Raw genomic sequence first — 19,524 nt, 5'->3', positions numbered from 1 at the left:
AAATGGTGGTAGAGCTCTTAAATAGGGAAGGTACAAAGATGGGCACGGAGAAATTGCTCAATTACGAATAAATTAAGTTTGTAAATAGGTATTTAAGGTACGTTTAATGAGAAAAATATTACATAAAATAAATGGAAATTTGAGTAATTCATACGACGTTTTATTTAAATAAAACACACATATAGTAAATAAATCGATTAGGAATAATAGAAGCTGCTTCGAAGTTTTCTTATATCGTCAGTTGTATCTGTTCTACCAAACAAGGCATCGCCTTCGGATGGCTCCATTAATGTGTTTCCCGCTAATTCTCTCAATTCCAATTGAATTCTACAAATTACTTTACATTAATGCCTTTATAAAAACTTGAAACCTTTTGCTGTGATTCTTTGCATTTTTTTGCTCTAGATGGGCAGATGAGCTCATTCTGCTTTGTTTTCCATAATGCCCATATCACAACGAAAATATCGCAAGTACCTTGAGACATGAGACGGATGTTCAGGTGTATTGTTTATACAATCTTATACAAGCAGTCTTGGCCTTCAAATCTAATTGCATTATTGCTTTCGCATTGCACAAATAGGTGGAGTCGTAATCCCTACTCACAATAAATAATGATTAAAATTTGTTTTTTTTTTTATATTCTTTATTAGAGGTTAATTCGGCTAAAATTTTAAATTTAACGACTTTTTTACTACTCTATCATTAAGGAAATCGTTCATAAATACGTGTTAAGTATGTATTTCTTTGTAAGCATTTGTATCTACATGCAAGATTTAAAGCTCATTAACGCCCATTAAATGAAGTCGTCGTGGCCTAAAGGATAAGACGTCCGGTGCATTCGTATGAAGCGATGCACCGGTGTTCGAATCCCGCAGGCGGGTACCAGTTTTTCTAATGAAATACGTACTCAACAAATGTTCACGATTGACTTCCACGGTGAAGGAATAACATCGTGTAATAAAAATCAAACTCGCAAAATTATAATTGGCGTAATCACTGGTGGTAGGACCTCTTGGGAGTCCGCACGGGTAGGTACCACCACCCCGCCTATTTCCGCCGTGAAGCAGTAATGCGTTTCGGTTCGAAGGCGTCGAGAACTTATGTCTCGAGGTGGGTGGCGCATTTGCGTTGTAGATGTCTATGGACTCCGGTAACCACTTAACATCAGGTGGGCTGTGAGCTCGTCCATCCATCTAAGCAATAAAAAAAATTAAAAAAACGCCCAATAATTCATTTTCATAAGAAAGTTTGGTTTAGTGGTATTATTATAGTGGTTAAATGATAATATTTCGCAATGAGGTTGGCTTGGCTACGCCACCGACGCATTGAGCTTGACTCGTTATTGGCTCCGTTGCAATAAAAAAAAACTTTAATGCATTAATCTAACATTTGTTGAATTAAGTAATCAGATTTACCACTAACCAAGTATTGAATAGTTAATAAAAAGGTTGCTTACTTGAGAACATCTAAAGGAGTTCGATTGTGTGCAGGACAAGAACATGGTAAAAAGTCATGTTGTTGTTTTTTCACCCACCATCCAGCATGGGATAACTTCCATTCTATAATTTTCATTTTTGCCACGGCACATGTGCCTGCCTCTTTTAATAAATTGAAGTAGGAGGACATTCGTTCTTGACCTTTAAAAAAAAAAAAAAGTTTAAGTATAGCTTAAATGCTTTGTTGTCACAAATTTTAATATTAAAACGTAATAAATACAAATGAAAATTCCGTTTGCAACAATATCTTTGTCTCGAAATTTAGCAAGCGGTGTTCTAATTAAATCAGTGTTAAATAAAAATAAAGTTTCTTGAAAATAATACGCAGCAATGCAAAATATTTTGTTTAGCAAATAAATAGAAAATTTTTCCATCTCAGCCGGTTAAGCAAGTTTAACGTCGTCTCCTATGCAAACAAAGGAGGTTGGTTACTACTGTTGCTTAGTGTGTTGTAACTTTTATAATACCTGCCGACACAGCCATCATAAGTCTAGATTGTTCTGCTTCTTCCTCAAACAACTCAGTGTTCTGCGAATCGTATACTAGAGCAAAACGAGACGATTCATTTTCGACAATGATATTCGAAGGATTTGGCTGTAAGAAGATGTAGTTATAAATCATATATCAATGCTTAGATACCATAACATTTACTTAACGCTAAACTAAAGTAAAGTACCAATCTTAACACCCTTTTTTTGTTTTAATTTAACTTCCCAATGCTTGAAATTAAAATGAAAAACGAAGGAAATTGCTTCATTTCATAATGAAATAATTGATTTTTTTTATCATCCCAAAAAGGAACAGATAATCACAATGTCATTGTGAACCCTGTTCTTTCAATGTTATGATTATTTTTATTCTGTAATTAATTATTTTAATTTAATCTTCTGGCTCGCAATTTGAGAATACAAATTGTTTTTTTTTATCCTACCTATACTGATAGCCTTGAGAGGCTATTTCAGCTTCGCCCTAACATGTAAGTAAGTTCACGGTGCACAAACCGAAGTGTTGCTAACAAGGGCCCTAGCAAGAGCAGTGCTTTTCGGAATCTACCACCGGATCGGAAACGCGACCCATTGAGAAGATCCGGCGGGAAACTCAGTGGGCTGTGTCTGTGGGCTAAACAAATTGTGCTGCGCGCAGAATAACATGGGTGTTCTATCATGACCCCCTCCCCGCTCTTCATACCGCTTATTACCAAAGACAGGCTTAGTAACAGGCTTAGAACAGTTTTGTTTTTATCATAATTTTCTCAATTACATACATAATGTTTTCTTTGAGTTAGACTTAAATATACAAATAAACAGAATTCAAGTTTGACAAGTACACAATTATTCATAATTTTAAAGTTAGTTTTACAAACTGATTTCATTTTAAAAAATTTATTTCGTTGCAGGAATTAACATTGTAAGCTTATAAGTTACGTCATAGCAAGTAGAATTTAACACAAACTTGTTGAAATCGAAATCCCATGAAACAGCCGAAAGCTTCAGAGAGATGCTGCGTTCCTAGCTCAGGGCATTCTCTTCTCAAATGTAACTCTCCTAGTAAATGCAGCGCGCGACCCAGTTGCTTCCTCAATCCTTTGTCCATTGCCAATTCACCCATTTCCGTTAAAAACTTTGCTGCTGCCTCATGGTCACCCAATCTGCAGTAGTAGTTTCGAAATAATACGATTGGAATTGTAAATTATTATAGCATACAGATTAACTTGTTAAATTCCCTAATTATATTAATTGTGGTAGAGTCTGTCAAACCACCCTGCCTATCTCTGGCTGGAATAAACTATGCGTCTCGATTTCATACTTGAATCTTGAGTGACCTCATACACTTCATGATATCTTTTTTATTGCTTACATGGGAATGGGAATGGGCCGTGAATGGAACTCTTCCATGGAACTTTTCCATTCACGGCTCATTCCATTCATCTGGTGCTAAGTTGTAATCGGGACCCGGAGACATCAATAACGTAAATGCTGCCACTTCCCTTGAGATAGGAGTTCGAAGGCTCAGTTTTATACTATAAAACTAAGTCCTAGAAATCATGTCTGTCATGTAACGCCATCTAGTTACGATATTGGAAAAGGTCACCAACCTATTAATCCTTATTTGAGACCGCTGCATAAGAATATATATAATCTGTGACATTATTAAAATTGCCGCCAAATATTGAAAAAGTGAAATAAAGAGTAACCTAATATAATACATTGGATAAAATAGATTAATTAACTCGCAAAATCCGTAGCATCACATATTCAAAAACGACCTATATAACTGCCATTGGCATCGTAGTTCGCGATTATATTTGTCCTCGAAAATTGTCGAGCGGTGAAGAGGGTGGCTGCCAACAGAAACAGCAACACACGTCAACGAGGAAAACGATGCACAAGTAAGTACACGGTCCCGTTTTATTCATCTACTCACAATTTTTATAAATTAACTTAGTATCTCGTAATGACGAGGTGTGGTATTGCGAGGAGCGCATCCATTATTATAATTTTCTAAAAATCAATCGCGACTTGTATGACGAAGCATTATTTCGAAAGAGCCCGATCGATTTAGCCGATATACTTTACGTGTTTATAAGCACTCGAGACTAAACACTCACACATTATCAAGGCATGCTTTATGAAAGATACTTCCAGATTTCAAAAAAAAAAAAAAAGTTGTTTTATGTTTAACTCTAATTTGTAAATATTAGATGTGTGTTGATTGTTAACGTTTTTAAAACAAGGTGGAAACCGACACTCGACCTCCGTCAAGTGTAGCTGCAATCGCCCTCTACCCTATGTTTTCAAAGTGGAGTAAACCGTTCTTTAGTAACACGGTTATATTATAAAACTTGTGTTCGCCCCATTCTGACCTATCCGAGTGTGGTGTTTACGTCATATCACACCGTTCCGACATACGCGTACGACATTCGAATATAGACTCCCTCCAATATTACAATCCCGCTTTCTAAGGTTAGCTGTATTAGCACCGTGGAACGTTTAGTCTTTTCATCGGTTTTTGCGAATATTATCTTTATCTATCTTCTTCTTCTATATACTTAAATGAGTTGCTGTTCGTTAGTCTCGCTAAAACTCAAGAACGGCTGGACCGATTTAGCTTATTTTGGTCTTGAATTATTCGTGGAAGTCCAGAGAAGGTTTAAAAGGTGAAAAAATATGAAAATGCTTGGAATTATATAAAACAAACAATTTTGTTTTTCCTTAGATGTGTCCCCTTGATGTGTCTTTTATTTATCGATTGAGGCACTACGAAATCAGCCGGGTCAACTAGTACATAATAAAAACGACTTTGAAGTGACTTAATCCCGTGTTTTTTATTGTCATCTTAGTGAGTAATTCAGACTTCCGTGACCACAAAGACATTGTCGGAACGCTGTTTTATGACGGCAGTGTGATAAGCCTTTAATGGTAGTCGCCGCTACCTATATGATACAGCTCAGGCAGCAACCAATCACCATCGACTCCCTATACACGTTCTGATGGATCCACTATCGGAGCTCTTGAATTCATCTAGTTTGCATTAGAATACATCAGGCAAAATACAAGGCACCGTAATTACGTAACATTTGGTCCAACATTGACCGACTGATTTTCTTGACGGAGCCTCTGTGGGTTGCCATTCCAATGTGGTGTGGTAGCAGATTAATTCACCAAGTATAGTTAGATAGCCTCATTCCGACACGCTCGGGCAGTTGTTAGAAAATCTCTCCCCCAACGAGCTGAGTTTCTCCCACCCGCCTTGTTGAAGCTGGAAAAGCCTTTGGCCTATCAGGGAATACCCTCATGCCAAAAAAAAAGGATTACACCTTCATTATATTTTAAAACTTCACCGGGCATAGAGGCTCTGAAGGTTTGTTCTTTATGTTTGGTGTTATTTATGTTCATTACAAATTCTTCAGGAATATTTTTTTTAGGAGAAAACTAGTTATATGTAATTTTATAAGTTTAATAAATAAATATTTTATTCATTAGCAGAGACCATATGCCAACCTACTAGATATTTTTCTAAATTATATATACGAGTGAAGAACCTCACGTCCCATTAATTTGATGTTAAATGCTTACCGGAATCCATGCCGGAGACATTGCAATGTCGCCACTCACTTTGTGACGTGAAGTCTATGTCTCTCTAGTATAACGGGACCCCACCCTTAAACTTGGAACGCAGTCATTCTTCAGAACAGAAAATGTCACCCAGAAATATACACCGAATCCATTAATCACAGTATAGATTAACCTTCACAGCTCTTTGGTTGTGCAGTACAATATTGCGACAACAATATAAATCACGGAATAAGAACGGAAACCGTACAAAGTGCAAATCTAAGGTTTTATTTGAAGGCTGCTATAAACATAAATACAGATCATAACATGTAATACGTTTCCGTATAAATGAACGGGCGAGCGGCGTCGGAAATCTAGTCTTAAAGGAAAAAAACACAGCGCCGCCAAGTCTGTACTGCATTGCGTCACACGAGGTTACGGAACTTTAGATTATCGAAATTGAACGAAACTAAACCAATTTCTTCCGAGAACTGCTTGTAACGAGGAAAATTTATACAAAAAACATTTATACAATAAACCATAATTAAAAAAACAACAAAATAATGTAATTTCATTTAGAAATTATTATAACTCATCGACAAAAGATTTTAAATCGAAACATATTTTTATAATTTGACCGTGACGATTATTGCTAGGTACTGCTGCGATATAGCGCCAATGAAAACTTTTAAGCTCGTATTTTAATGAATACGTCAGTGAAATTGGGAGGGTCGTAGAAGGGACGGAATTCCTTAAAAAAATATTTGGTACACGAGAAATATTAACTTAACAATGCACAACTTATTAAATACGTATTAAAACTTACCCGTGTTTTTTTTATTTAAATCTTAATAAAGACTATTAAATAATATTACAAAGATATACACTGCATATCTCGTACATTTTATAATGCAAACGAAGGCGCCCATGACTTGGCATTTGCAGATCATTAATGTTTAATGTATAAGGTGATACAGGCATTAGGGCATTGAGTCAACATGGTTAATAACTGCGTTCCATCAAGTTAATAAGACATGTTTGAACATTGAGTCTCTTCATATTTGCAAAATTGCAAAATTGCATAGTTACAAAATTGTATAAAAACTGGACTTGCTTATTAAATTTGAAATGAAATGAAATAATACTATAAAAATTGTCCCCGAATGAAGTCACACCTGTTCTCGCGAGGCCAATATCGTTAATTTAGTATTCTCAAAGGATATTACAAAACAATATAAGGCAACAGCAAGTGCATAAAATCTGAAATTACAAAAAAATAATTAAAAATAAAGTATTAATAGATAATTGACATCTATTAAAATTTCGTTCCATTCATAATTATATTAATAACGCACAATCGTTTTTAGCAATTAGATTGTAGCATGCAACTTGGATTTATCTTAAAGTTAGGCAATGTGTGTATGTTCATAAAATAAATGTACTTGAAAGTTAATGAGAGCTAAGTTGTTTGTGTGTTTTTGTATTTTCTTATAATTTATATGATTAGAATATTCAAATTTCAATATAAATCGTCCATCATATTTTTTTAATTAATCGTTATATAATGTTGGTATTAAATGTTTTTTAAGCCCACGACTCTATTTCGAGTTTGAATACATGGTGTAATAATAATAAATGCAATCACAATAAACCTTTCCATCCTAAAAAAACCGGTCTTATAAGTGGCTGTAATATATACGAGATACGTCAAGTACAATTAAACACGTAATACCAAATATCTTACATACATATACGGATTGGACCAGTTATTGATTGAATACAAACATTCAACAATTTTTTTTTCATCATTAGGTAAATGAGGTCTTCTTCGTCGCCTTCGACGAATACAACGAGAAAGATGACCGGAGCTTCAAATGCCTAAAGCCTCATGGAATAAATAGATAGAATCCGAAAGGACATATCTGTGGCGACGGCGACGGTTGTTCGTTTTTTTTTTCCTACCTATGCTGATAGCCTTGAGAAGCTATATCAGCTTCGTCCTAACGTGTAGGTGAGCTCACGGGGCTCAAACCGAAGTGTTGCTAACACTGGCCCTAGCAAGAGCAGTTCTTCGCGGAATCTACCACCGGATCGGAAACGCAACCCACTGAGAAGATCCGGCGAGAAACTCAGTGGGCTGTATCTGTGGGATTGTTCGTCGTCCCGTTGTCTGGGTATCGCCCGATACGAGGTCACCGGGCGTATTATCCTTTAAGCCAAGAAGACGTCATTGACATTGACGAAATCCGTGTTGAAATGAATGGTTTTAAATTAATACTGTAAAAATGTTATTAAGACTATTCCATCAGTAGGCACTGGGTATAGAGGGAGAGGATTTAGATAGGCTATCCAAATACTTTCTCTAAGGACCCTTATATTCTACTAGTCTTATTGTCACAATTTTACCACGAAACCTCAAAATGACGTAACATAACTTACATATTTGAAGTGCCAATAATTATGGGAATAGAAAACTGAATAAAACATGAGATTAAGCCGTTAAAATAGTTAACAAAAGTTTATCTAATTTAAACCACAAACCTGTTATGTTCCACATTATAATAAAAAACTCAATATTGTTGGCATTTAATTAAAATTCATAAGGTTTAAGAATATTTAAGGAAGAGGCCCGCAAAATTTTGCTGTCTTAACTTAGTATAAAATTAATTAAACCTACTACCACGATACGGTAGTTTAACTGATACTAACAGCAGGATGTACAATATACATATTAATACAACTACACGTATTTTTTAGCATGCCCGAATTACGCTCCTACCACATACTACGTACGAAGTAATTTACATCACATTAAGTAATCCGGTTTAATAAATAATGTGACTTCGGCAGCTATGTTATCAAAAGTCGATTAACTAGATAATATTTACCAGTAAATTAATGACGAAGCTGCAAAAAAATAACCATCAGAAATTACGAAACGAATTCGATTAAGAAGTTTTTGTGTAGATCTCAAAAATATGAAAAGCTACAAATTAACTACTGTAGGTTGTACGCCAAGGTTATCATAAATAGTACAAAGACGTGTAAACAAAAATGGAGGCAAAGATATAAATGATTCAGTTAAATGATTCAGAATATTTGGACATGAACGCAATAAGGTAGTAGGAATGAGCTAAACTTCGGTTGCAAGTGGAATAGAATATACAAGAAGGCGATCCAGGATCATAACCACAAGAGCTGGGACATAATGCGCACGTAAAAGTTTTGTTAGATTATACCCTATAGCACTTTTGGTGGTAGTGTTTTCTTCAAAAATATAATTTAGTTCATTTACAATTTGATAATATAAGTAAAAAAAAATTCTGGATAGCTTAAAACTTCATAACAAAAGGATCTATGTCTCAAAAGACGTTTGAATAAAGCAATATTTGCACACTAAACTCAGGTCAATACAGTTCAATGACACCAATATCCCGTAAAAGTTTTGTTAGATTATTATACCCTATAGCACTTTTGGTGGTGGTGTTTTATTCAAAAAGTTAATTTAGTTAATTTACAATTTGATAATATAAGTAGAAAAGATTTTCAAGACAGCTTAAAACTTCCCAACAAAAGGATCTATGTCTCAAAGCACGTGTGAATAAAGCAATATTTGCACACTAAACTCAGGTCAATACAGTTCAATGACTCCAATATCCGGTAACATAAAATACTCGATTCATTCTAATACCCAAAATTATTTTCTGTATTTACAAACATATTTTTATTTAAATTACATTACGATATTACAAAAAGATATCTGTCTCTACAGAGACCTCCAAATGTTTATGAAAAAATATAGATGAAAATATAGTTATATACAGTCAGCGGCACGGAATATGGCCCAAACCCACCCCAAACCTAATCAGACCGATAACAGGCTATTTTTGTGACGCGTATGAGAATTTCGAGTGGCAATTTACTAGAACCATTTTTTTTTGTGTTAATTTAAGAGGGTAAGCACTCAAAAATGTTCATTTGTTTCATTTCTGTGACACTTGACGTTAGTTCGTTAGTGAAACGGACAAAAGACGGATGAGTTAAAATTCGATATTCCAATAGTCGTGCATTTAATCTTTAATGCTTAATATTTTTATTAATCGGTAGTAATTTATGCTCCAAGAATTGGAAAACAATGACCCTAACACCTGCTCAAGTTGCTCAGGCTGTGTTACTTTGAAATCAGGGGCGAATGCAGCGAGAAATTGCTGAAACTTTAAATGTACCGCATACAATTCTCAGGTACGCCTTAACAAGGTACTACCAGACCAGTCTATACACAAATAGACCAAGTAGTGGCAGTATTAGGTGTACATCAGTGCGAGATGACCAATTTATTACTCTCGCAATTTTGCGAAATCGGTTCCTTACTGCAGTCGAAAGTCGGCAGCGGCTACAAACTTCAAGAGGAATCAACATAAGTGAGCGAACAATAAGAAGGTGAATGGAGGAACGAAATCTACGTGCTCGAAGACCAGCTCGTGGTCCAGAATTGCTCCGACACCATCGCGTAGCTCGACTACGGTTCGCTCGTGAACACGCGCAGTGGACTCACGAGCAGTGGAGTAACGTTCTGTGGACTGACGATTGCCGAGTAGCCTTAAGAACTCCAGACGGACGCGAGCGTGTGTGGAGAAGGCATGGGGAGAGGTTTCTGCCAATCACTACCAGGTAAACCGTCAGTTTCCACGGTGGGTCCGTTATGGTTTGGGGAGGTATCTCTTCAGACACACTCACAGAGATGGTAATTGTTGAAGGTCGTCTAACAGCAGTGCGATACATTGAAGAGATCCTTCAGGAACATGTTTTACCATTCGTGGGATTCATCGGGGGCGAAGACTTCATCCTCATGCAAGATAATGCCCGACCTCACACAGCACGTTGCGTCGATGATTACCTGTCGAAGGTGAGCATCAGAAAATTGGAGTGGCCAGCACGAAGTCCAGACATGAATCCCATAGAACATGTCTGGGATATGCTTAAAAGGTGAATTCGATCCAGTCCCAGCCCTCCAGAGACCATCAGTCAGTTGAAAACCGCCCTGGTGGCCGCCTGGGAAGAAACCCCCAGGTGGACATTAAAAACATTATCCATAGCATACCTGATCGTATGCAGGCGGTTATCAGGGCCAGAGGTGGGAATACCCGTTATTAATTTTAAGTAACAAACCCTAATTTTGTAAAAATAACAAAAGTTTTTTTAAACATAGAGCTGTAATGATCTTTTTAATTTTCACAAATTTTAACAAGTTTAACTCGCTTTTTGTTAATTAATCACTTGCATTTAAGTTCCAAATAAAGTATTAATTTTTACCACAAAAAAAGAACCTTGTGTCGCGTTTCATTTTGATAATAAACCACATAACGCGCTTGGGCCACATTCCGTGCCGCTGAGTTTATTTATTTTGTTAATAATACCAAAGCCAGACCATATATATTTGCTACTAAACAAAATAAAAATAACCGAAATGGTTCTTAACTACTCTGTATTTGCCCGTTTGTATACATATATGTATGTATATACATCGCATTATTCACACATTTATGCATAATAACTTATAATTTTACTGGCACTGGCTTATTTTTTTTACAGGAGAATATCACCGGATACTCAACAGCGCGGCGGATGGGGTATGTGAGAGTTGAGCCTCACTAAGCACTTCTGCCGCTCACAGCCGGCGGCCTATCCCGGTCCGGGCCGGGGCCCAGTCGGGGCTGCTTGAGACGGCGGGACAGGGTTGACGCAGAGCATATTACATCCATCACGACCGGCATTGACTTAGTAAAATTTTAACTTTCTTTAACTCACAGACGTCCATTGCTGGACATAGGTCTCTTCCAAGCCTCATAACAACAATCCATCAATCCTCAGCAAGGTGTCAGTCCACCTTGCAGGAGGCCTACCCACGCTACGTCTTTCGGTACGCAATCGCAACTCGAGAATTTTTCGGCAGCAACGGCAATCTATTCTACGAGCGATGTGTCCTAGCCATTGCCACCTCAACATCTCAGCACCTCTTTCCTGATTTGGTCTCGATAATAAACTTGGAACATAGTCCTCTCTATTGCTCTTTGGATGACCTTAAGCTTTCTGATAAGGTCCTTTGTGAGCGACCACGTCTGACGACTTAAGTCATCACTGACAACAACACTGGTCACTGGACTTTCGTCTTGAGACACTTTGACTATTTCGAAATTTAACCTACCTAAATGAACAATTAGCCTCAGGTAAATATACTCATCAATAACATTGAGCATAGAGCTTCCGATCTTTACTGGAGTGGCCACTAAATGAGTATTCGACATAATTTTGTTTTTTTTTTTTTTCATTTAAGGTTTGCTTTTATTAAATGTTGTATTACCAAACCTCTGCAACACAGCAGCCAAATGCATTTTTGTTTCACAGATTCCTTCTATATTTTGACTATCCGTATAAATTTTGAACGCTCGTTCAAATGACTTCTGAGCATTATTTAAGTTGTTCATAGACAATTGACAAATTCCGATTTCTACAATAGCTTCTGCCGTTTTAGTTGTTTCATCAGCTGAAATATTGAAATAAATAAAGTTACATCTAAAATCAAAGAATGAAGCAAGCAATTGCTGGTGTTACTCTCTGTACTGATTTATAAATCCATTGAAACGTACCGTACTGTACTGTCGTTTTTTATTACTATGTTGTAAAGTTATATAGTACCTAAAGGGTAACACACCTGGTAAAATCGTATCAAGCTATGCGATTACGTCGGTGTTCTAATCCCGCAGGCAGAATTCAATTTTATTTATGAAATACATACTCACGATCACGAATTACTTCAACGATAAAAAAATTATATTATTATGGTGTAATAAAAATCAAACTCCCAAAAATTATAACTTGCCTAATTACAGTACAATTGACACATAGAACTCAAGATGGTTGGCAGCATCACATTATGATACACTGCGTAAGCTCGTTGACCCATGCAACAAAAGTCGTAAAAGTGGCTTCCATAAAAACCATTCTTAGCTTGTCACCTCAAAAATAGTATCAACGCCAAATTTAAAATCTATCGGACGGAAGGTCTCGAAGGTCTCGTTATGAACGAGTGGCATTTCGCTTATAAATTTAGAATTTTGTAAATGTCCGAACGTACCAAAAAAATCTTTAACATGTTCATACGTATGCTAATTTATTTTGTACCATTACGTAAAACTAACCGTCATTGGCTCTTCTTTCGGCAAGCCTTGCCAGTCTCTCAGCTTTAGCAGGATCACTTTTACGAATCGATCTAGCCTTAGTCAAAAGTACCCTGTGTAATTGCATAGCAGTAGCAGAGAATAACGTTTCACTTGGTACATCCTCATTGTCGCTATCTGGTTCATGAAGAGGCCAAATCTAGGAAACATCAATTTTTTATTATATAATAGCCCTTATTTAGTTTGCGAAAAAGTTTTTATAATTTAAGATATTCAACGTATTTGTGAAACATAAATTGTTTAAACGTATCATCTCACGATGTTGTTGTGGATTGCTAATACAACGCTGATTTCCAATCTCCGATTTTTAATGACTTCCAGATTAACTGGTTTTAGGTTATGTTAAAACGGATCTTGTAAATTGTAGCTTTTTTTGTTCGCTAACATAAAAATTAACGCAATATGAGCTTTAAAACCGCCATAACAATTTAATACGCAGAAGATATTTACAACTTGAGTGATTAATCATAAATATCCATCCTTGACGCAATTCATTATGTTTGTATTATCGTGTATTTATTATTTTTACATTTACTTTGGAAAACTGTAACCATATTTGTCTGTACATCGAAGATATTTACGAAGAATTTTTGATATCGCTAGAATCTTACAACCAATTAGGAATTTATAAGCACCAGCTTAGGATATACCCAGAATCAAATAAACATTTTAGTAGTTTCTCTGTCTAATTGTTGATTTGCTTATCAACTGCTTGTTCTGGGTTCGTTTAAGAATCATGACAGTAAGTCGATGATTGTATTTTAAAAAGACCAAGTTATAAGATTTTAAACTGTTCCATTCGCTCTACTAGCTTATTATAAGATTCTATTCTATTATATTATATATCTATTTTATATCTATTCTATATTATTATAAGATTATCTACTGCTTTCAATAAAAGAATACACGACTATTTTCTTCTTCTTTTTCTCCACCTTATCCCACTAGGTGGAGTCGGCACAGCGATTTTTTCTATTCCATTCTCTTCTATCAGCCGCCATCTCAACACTCACTCCTCTTTCTCTCATAATCGTCATTCACACAATGTCTTCTTCTGTCAACCTCTTCTCCCTCTACCTTACACTACCATTTTTATTTTCTTATTAGGATGAAATCGCCGATCTTTCATCTGTTGAAGGCGAAAGACGTTGCACGCATGCAGAGATAACCGACTCAATCTGTTACTCAACAATAATCATCTGAACCTAGGTTGGAGCTTCAAATCATCCGACAGGTTGGGGGTTTAGGTTTGGGACAAAGATTTTACATGAAATGCAGGCAGCTGCTAGATCCCAAAACGGCGCTTCCTAACTATACTTATACCTCATAACTTAACCTATCCCTTTTTACCTAGCGACTTATTTGAAAAAGAGATAAAATATTTGAGATAAAAAGAGATAAAGTATGTGGATTGTAAGATTTAGCAATCCAAATACTTTTACATTATTCCCAATTAAGTAGAAACGGGCAGACCCACGGTACAATGAGAGTCAGTCATCAATAGTCAGTAATATAATGATTGCTATGTTAAAAACGAACGAACTTTAATCTTCCGATATTTTCAAGAAACTTGTTATTTGCTTGCTTTGCTTTAATATTTCTGTTTAATTTAATCAATCCATGACTAATTTATTAGACAATGACCTGAAGATATCTCGAAACTATGACTTAAAATAAAGTTTCAGAGAAAATCGTTTTTATATGGAATCGCAATGTGATCAAAACCGCTGAACTAAATTTTAAATATCAATTATTAAAGAAATATTGTCTTCAAAAATGGTCGAATAAAAAAAGAACTTACTTAAATAACTTAGATTTGGAACGCTTAATACGAAAGATGAAATTGTGGCTATCCAACCATATGCCACAGCTATCGAGCAACTTCCACTAATCCCTAAATGCAAATTAAAAGAATAAGTGATGAGAATAAATTACCTTCCCAATGGCACTATCTCTGACTTCAGTGAGCATTTCGAACGGTTCGTCGGTATCTGCACCTGGAACTAAATCATAAAATGTGTAGGTAGTATTTAAAGAAATCTTCCACACAACTAATTGAACTATATGAAATGCAATCTATACTAATATTATAAAGAGGAAAGATTTGTTTGTTTGTTTGTTTCGAATAGGCTCCGAAACTACTGGACCGATTTGAAAACTTCTTTTTCCATTAGAAGCCGACATTGTCCCTGATGAACATAGGCTACTTTTTTAATTTTTTATTATTTTATTTTTTTGTTTCATGTGTGTTTTAATGTTTCCGAAGCGAAGCGAGGGCGGGTCGCTAGTTTCAATATATAACTTTCAACATTTCGAATACTTTAAAAAATTTGTAATGAAGGTAGGCTGTGAACTTGTTTACCAATATATTACACAAAATAAATAAAAAGCAAAGTTTGTGATAATATGACATTTTCTGATGCTAACCAAATGGCACTCTGTATATGTATACTTGTGAAGGAGTGAAATCAAAGAAGTTTACCGTGCCTATCTTGTGTGTGGCAGATGCTTCAATTGATACGTAATAAGCACCTTTAAATGCTTTATATATTAATTATTTTAGTAATGAAACTTTAACTCATGCTCTCGTATAAGTTCCGATAAGCATTTAACATCAAATAGACTACGGACTGTTCTACGCAACAAAATTATGTATACATAAATGTGTGTGGGTACTATTAAATTTCATTTAATTCAACAACACGGCGGTGGTCTTTAGCTCAGCACGGTGTAGTAGTAATAAAACAAACGAGACCATTGTTCTTGTTATTTTTAATTAAGAGCTTAATATGCTCTATCTACGGCTAATTATCCAGTGACTATTCATTATCCGTTTATTTGTTCAGACTATTAACATAATATAAAAGGATGCACATAATTAAAGTCACTCTGTTCTCACTTTTACTAATGATTACTTTTGTGTAATTATAAGATCAATCACCAACATTTTATCAGTCAAGACTATATAACATGTCAACAACAGTGGAAAATATAATACGTTACAATAAAACCCAACAACATACCGATCTGATCTCTAAAATATGTTTAACGTTAAGTACAACTTACATTTGTCGAGAAGAAATTTCGCGTAGTGATATTTACAACAGCCCTTTTGGCGACCTCCATCTACAAGATACTGGCTGCCGACTGCTATAGACGCCAAAAAAAATTTTTCAGCCAGCCATAAGATACCTTTACCTTCTTCGGCATAGTGTAACGCTAAGTTCAAAAGTTCTAAACATTCCTTTTTCGTGTCATCTGTAATTATAATTCAGGAATAACTTAGATATTTGCATCCGAAGCAAGCTACTTTAAACTTGTTTTTAATACTTATATCATCCATCTATTTAAGAAGACATTAGCTTATAGTAATAAGAGAAATGTAATATAATTATAGTAAATAATCCAATTTTACAAAGTTTGCTAAAACGTTACACCTTTACACTTCACAACCTTTATCTCGATATTTTTCAGCTTTCTGCAGTTTGTCGCAAATGTGTTCCAAGTAATCTTTTCTTTGTCTTAGATCCACAACGATTCCAATATCATCGTCAGTAAGTAATTGGACGTTATCATAAATAAGATCTTCTAAATAATCCGAAGACTCAGTGTATCCTGATTCGCGCAGCTCTAAAATTAGACACTCGTGCAGCGGTAATTTTCGCCTGCAAAAAACTTGATGGTGATTAACCACGACTTTGTAATTTTTAAGTATGGGAGTATGGTTAAAATATTAACATTTGTTAGATTTTTTTGTTGCCTTTCTGGCTAAGTCCAGTAATAATCGTAAAAGTCAATCTCAATGGGCGTCTGTCAATAGAATACAACTAAGAAGTCTCTAGAGTTCATAAAATTATCTGCCCAATTAAGACCACAAAAAACACTAGACAATATTTTTTGTTTATGATTTGTTTTTTGATTTGTTGAAGACCTTAATCTTAATGATCTGTAATATTTCCGGTGGAGAATTAGTTTCAATGTTAGGAATAATAATACAAATTAATTTTAGTGTAAGCAACTACCGTAAATTTCTTGATGGATGATGAAATAAGACTTGACCAATAGATACTTCTTGGAATACATTTGTGGAAAAGCAATCAAAACTTGCACACTAAATAGAGAAGTGTCAAAACCTCCAAATGGGCTTATAAATTAATTTTTAATTTCCCCAAGAAAACACATTTTACTTGGCGGCCGAGACATGTCACGCTACCTAAGTTCTAGAAGGTTGCCTTTGATATATCCCAAAGTATTGAAGTATTGGAATCAAGATCTCTAAAGTTGTTTAGCTAAGGAGTAATTAGTAAGAAACAAGCCTAAACACGTGAACAAATTGAGAATCTTTGGGAAAACAAAAAAGTGTGTGTGTCCGCTCCGACGCACGACTGGAGTTTACTGGATATAAAAAATTAAACGAAACAATACGAGAAATAGTTCTATATTACGACAACACGATACACTACAGATTATTAACAAATTAACGAGACACAAAACAAACGACTAACAAATATATGAAAATACAATAATGAGAGAAACGCGCGATCAGTACGAGGCTTTGTGGCGGACTGCCGGCGCAGCAGCCCGGCGTCACCTGCAATAACGCGGCCGCGCGTTGGCTCCTGATTGGCGCGCGCACGCATCACGCAATCAGGAGCCAATCAGGCGCATAACGCATTTCGTGTGACATGCTAGTACGATTTTGATTGGCGCGCGCACGCATCACGCAATCAGGAGCCAATCAGGCGCATAACGCATTTCGTGTGACATGCTAGTACGATTTTGATTGGCGCGCGCACGCATCACGCAATCAGGAGCCAATCAGGCGCATAACGCATTTCGTGTGACATGCTAGTACGATTTTGGTCCCCATAATTTTCATACCCCGGGCCTATATATGTAAATCGATTCTAAAGGAGTAAACTCCAAAAATCTACCTCGCATCCAGTTAGTGTCTTTTTACCGTTTTAGGTGTCCATCTTACTTGATTTATTAGATTGGGGCTCACAATTAACGCTGTACCCACTCACCAGGCAAGGCAGTTTTCAGATGATCGGAGGTCTTATCTCTGTGTCTGTTAGGCTCATAAGTCTCTAAATCAATGTAGTATATCTAGTAGGAAAAAGAATGAAAAGAAAGCACACCGAGAATTTCGACCTACTGTCAAAAGTTTTGGGGAATCTATTTATGTATCGTATCGAAAGTGGCAAAACATAAACATAACATTTTAGACAAAACCCTCGACGAAATGGAAAAAAGACTGGACAATGATTTAGGTACACAGCTGTTGGCAAAGTAACTAATTTTAATTTTCTGCTTTAGTTAATCTTACCTCCGAATACTCTTTGCATCTAATGTATCTAAGTTAAATAATGCTTTATTTCTCAAATTTTCCAGGCTTGTTTTAGTCATGCATGCCATCAGTTTTGGTAATTGTCGTTTCTTTGGAAGGTCCTTGTTAAATTCCATTCTTATTTTTTTACTTTATTTGTGCTATGTTACAAATTTTACTGTCAAAAATAATCCAGTTTCGAGTAAAAATAAATTATTGTTTATATTCTCTTTGATTTCGAAGTATTGAAGTTGTCAATTCGATATGTAAACAGTATCTACTATATAGCTATTATGTTCTCTTTGGAAATTCGATATTTTCGTTGAATATTCGAGCCTACAAACGAGGCTTGTGGAGAGTATTAAGTATTGGTAGGCAGCGGCTTGGCTCTGCCTCTGTCATTTCTGACGTCCGTGAGCGACGGTAACCACTCACCTTCAGGTTGGGCCGTATGCTCGTCTGTCTTATATTTCAATGTGGTTGGCGCATTTACGTTGTAGATATCTATGGGCTCCAGTAACCATTTAACACCACGTGGGCTGTGAGCTTGTCCACCCATCTAAGCAATAAAAAAAAAATGTGTGCGTGTACTAGTGTACACACGTAAGAAGTGAAACTTATTTATGGCCTTATTTTTCGAAAAATGATCTACATGCAACTTTCTAGAAATTGGTTAAATAAAGTTAAATTAGATAAAGTTTAAACAAAAGGATTTTATTATCATAGACATGAATACAAAAAAGTTAAATTAGATAAAGTTTAAACAAAAGGATTTTATTATCATAGACATGAATACAAAACAGATGGCGCGTAACGGAAAAATGTGACGCGTAACCGAAAAATGTGACGGTAAATTTTTTTCCAACGCCGATAAGGAAGTTTCACTTCAAAAACCAGCATCAACAACATGATGATGAACTTTATGAACAATAGAGCCGTGCAAGCAACTCTCCACAATTAAAATGAGTACCGAAACTTAGTATACGTACTATAGAAAATACGGGACATACGAAATACTAGATATAACATTTATGTATACCTAGATAGGTATTTTTATTGCATTAAACAGCAGATACAGCTCATGTAGGCCGCCTTTTTGAAGAACCAAAAAGCCTGTTAGATTTTAATGAGGTTAATGAGGTTTAATGAGGTTATTTCTTTAAGCAAAAACACGTTACAGTTAATTCAATAACGTGTCGATCCTCCAATAACTCAGAAAAGACGAGGCTTTCTGCGATCTGCCTACGTAGAGTTCTGGAGTACTTTGGCCACATTGCAAGAAAGGATAACGGCAGCTTGAAGAAGCTAATGGTGACTGACAAGGTTAACGGAAGAAGACCACGAGGTAGAGGCCCGACACGTTGGACTGACCAGATCTGCACTACCCTCGACACCACAGTTCACGA

At 35.8% G+C, this 19,524-nt stretch overlaps 1 protein-coding gene across 1 annotated transcript; it reads right to left on the bottom strand.

Annotated features, from left to right (window-relative positions):
* Nucleotides 1-138: 138 nt before the first annotated feature.
* LOC101735921 (uncharacterized) lies at nucleotides 139-18,345 on the bottom strand. Its single transcript, XM_004927766.5, has 10 exons — nucleotides 18,119-18,345; nucleotides 16,243-16,454; nucleotides 15,856-16,047; nucleotides 14,725-14,792; nucleotides 12,751-12,928; nucleotides 11,918-12,095; nucleotides 2,949-3,144; nucleotides 1,964-2,090; nucleotides 1,457-1,637; nucleotides 139-327 (listed from the first exon to the last, which is right to left on the bottom strand). The coding sequence occupies exons 1-10, from the start codon at nucleotides 18,253-18,255 to the stop codon at nucleotides 198-200; spliced, it is 1,599 nt and encodes a 532-aa protein (XP_004927823.3). The 5' UTR covers nucleotides 18,256-18,345; the 3' UTR covers nucleotides 139-197.
* Between the last annotated feature and the right edge of the window lie 1,179 nt (nucleotides 18,346-19,524).

This window comes from Bombyx mori, chromosome 13 (assembly GCF_030269925.1).
Source record: "Bombyx mori chromosome 13, ASM3026992v2".
NCBI lineage: Eukaryota > Metazoa > Arthropoda > Insecta > Lepidoptera > Bombycidae > Bombyx > Bombyx mori.
The sequence above is the reverse complement of the archived record's forward strand: the minus strand, read 5'-3'. Positions and strand labels throughout refer to the sequence as shown.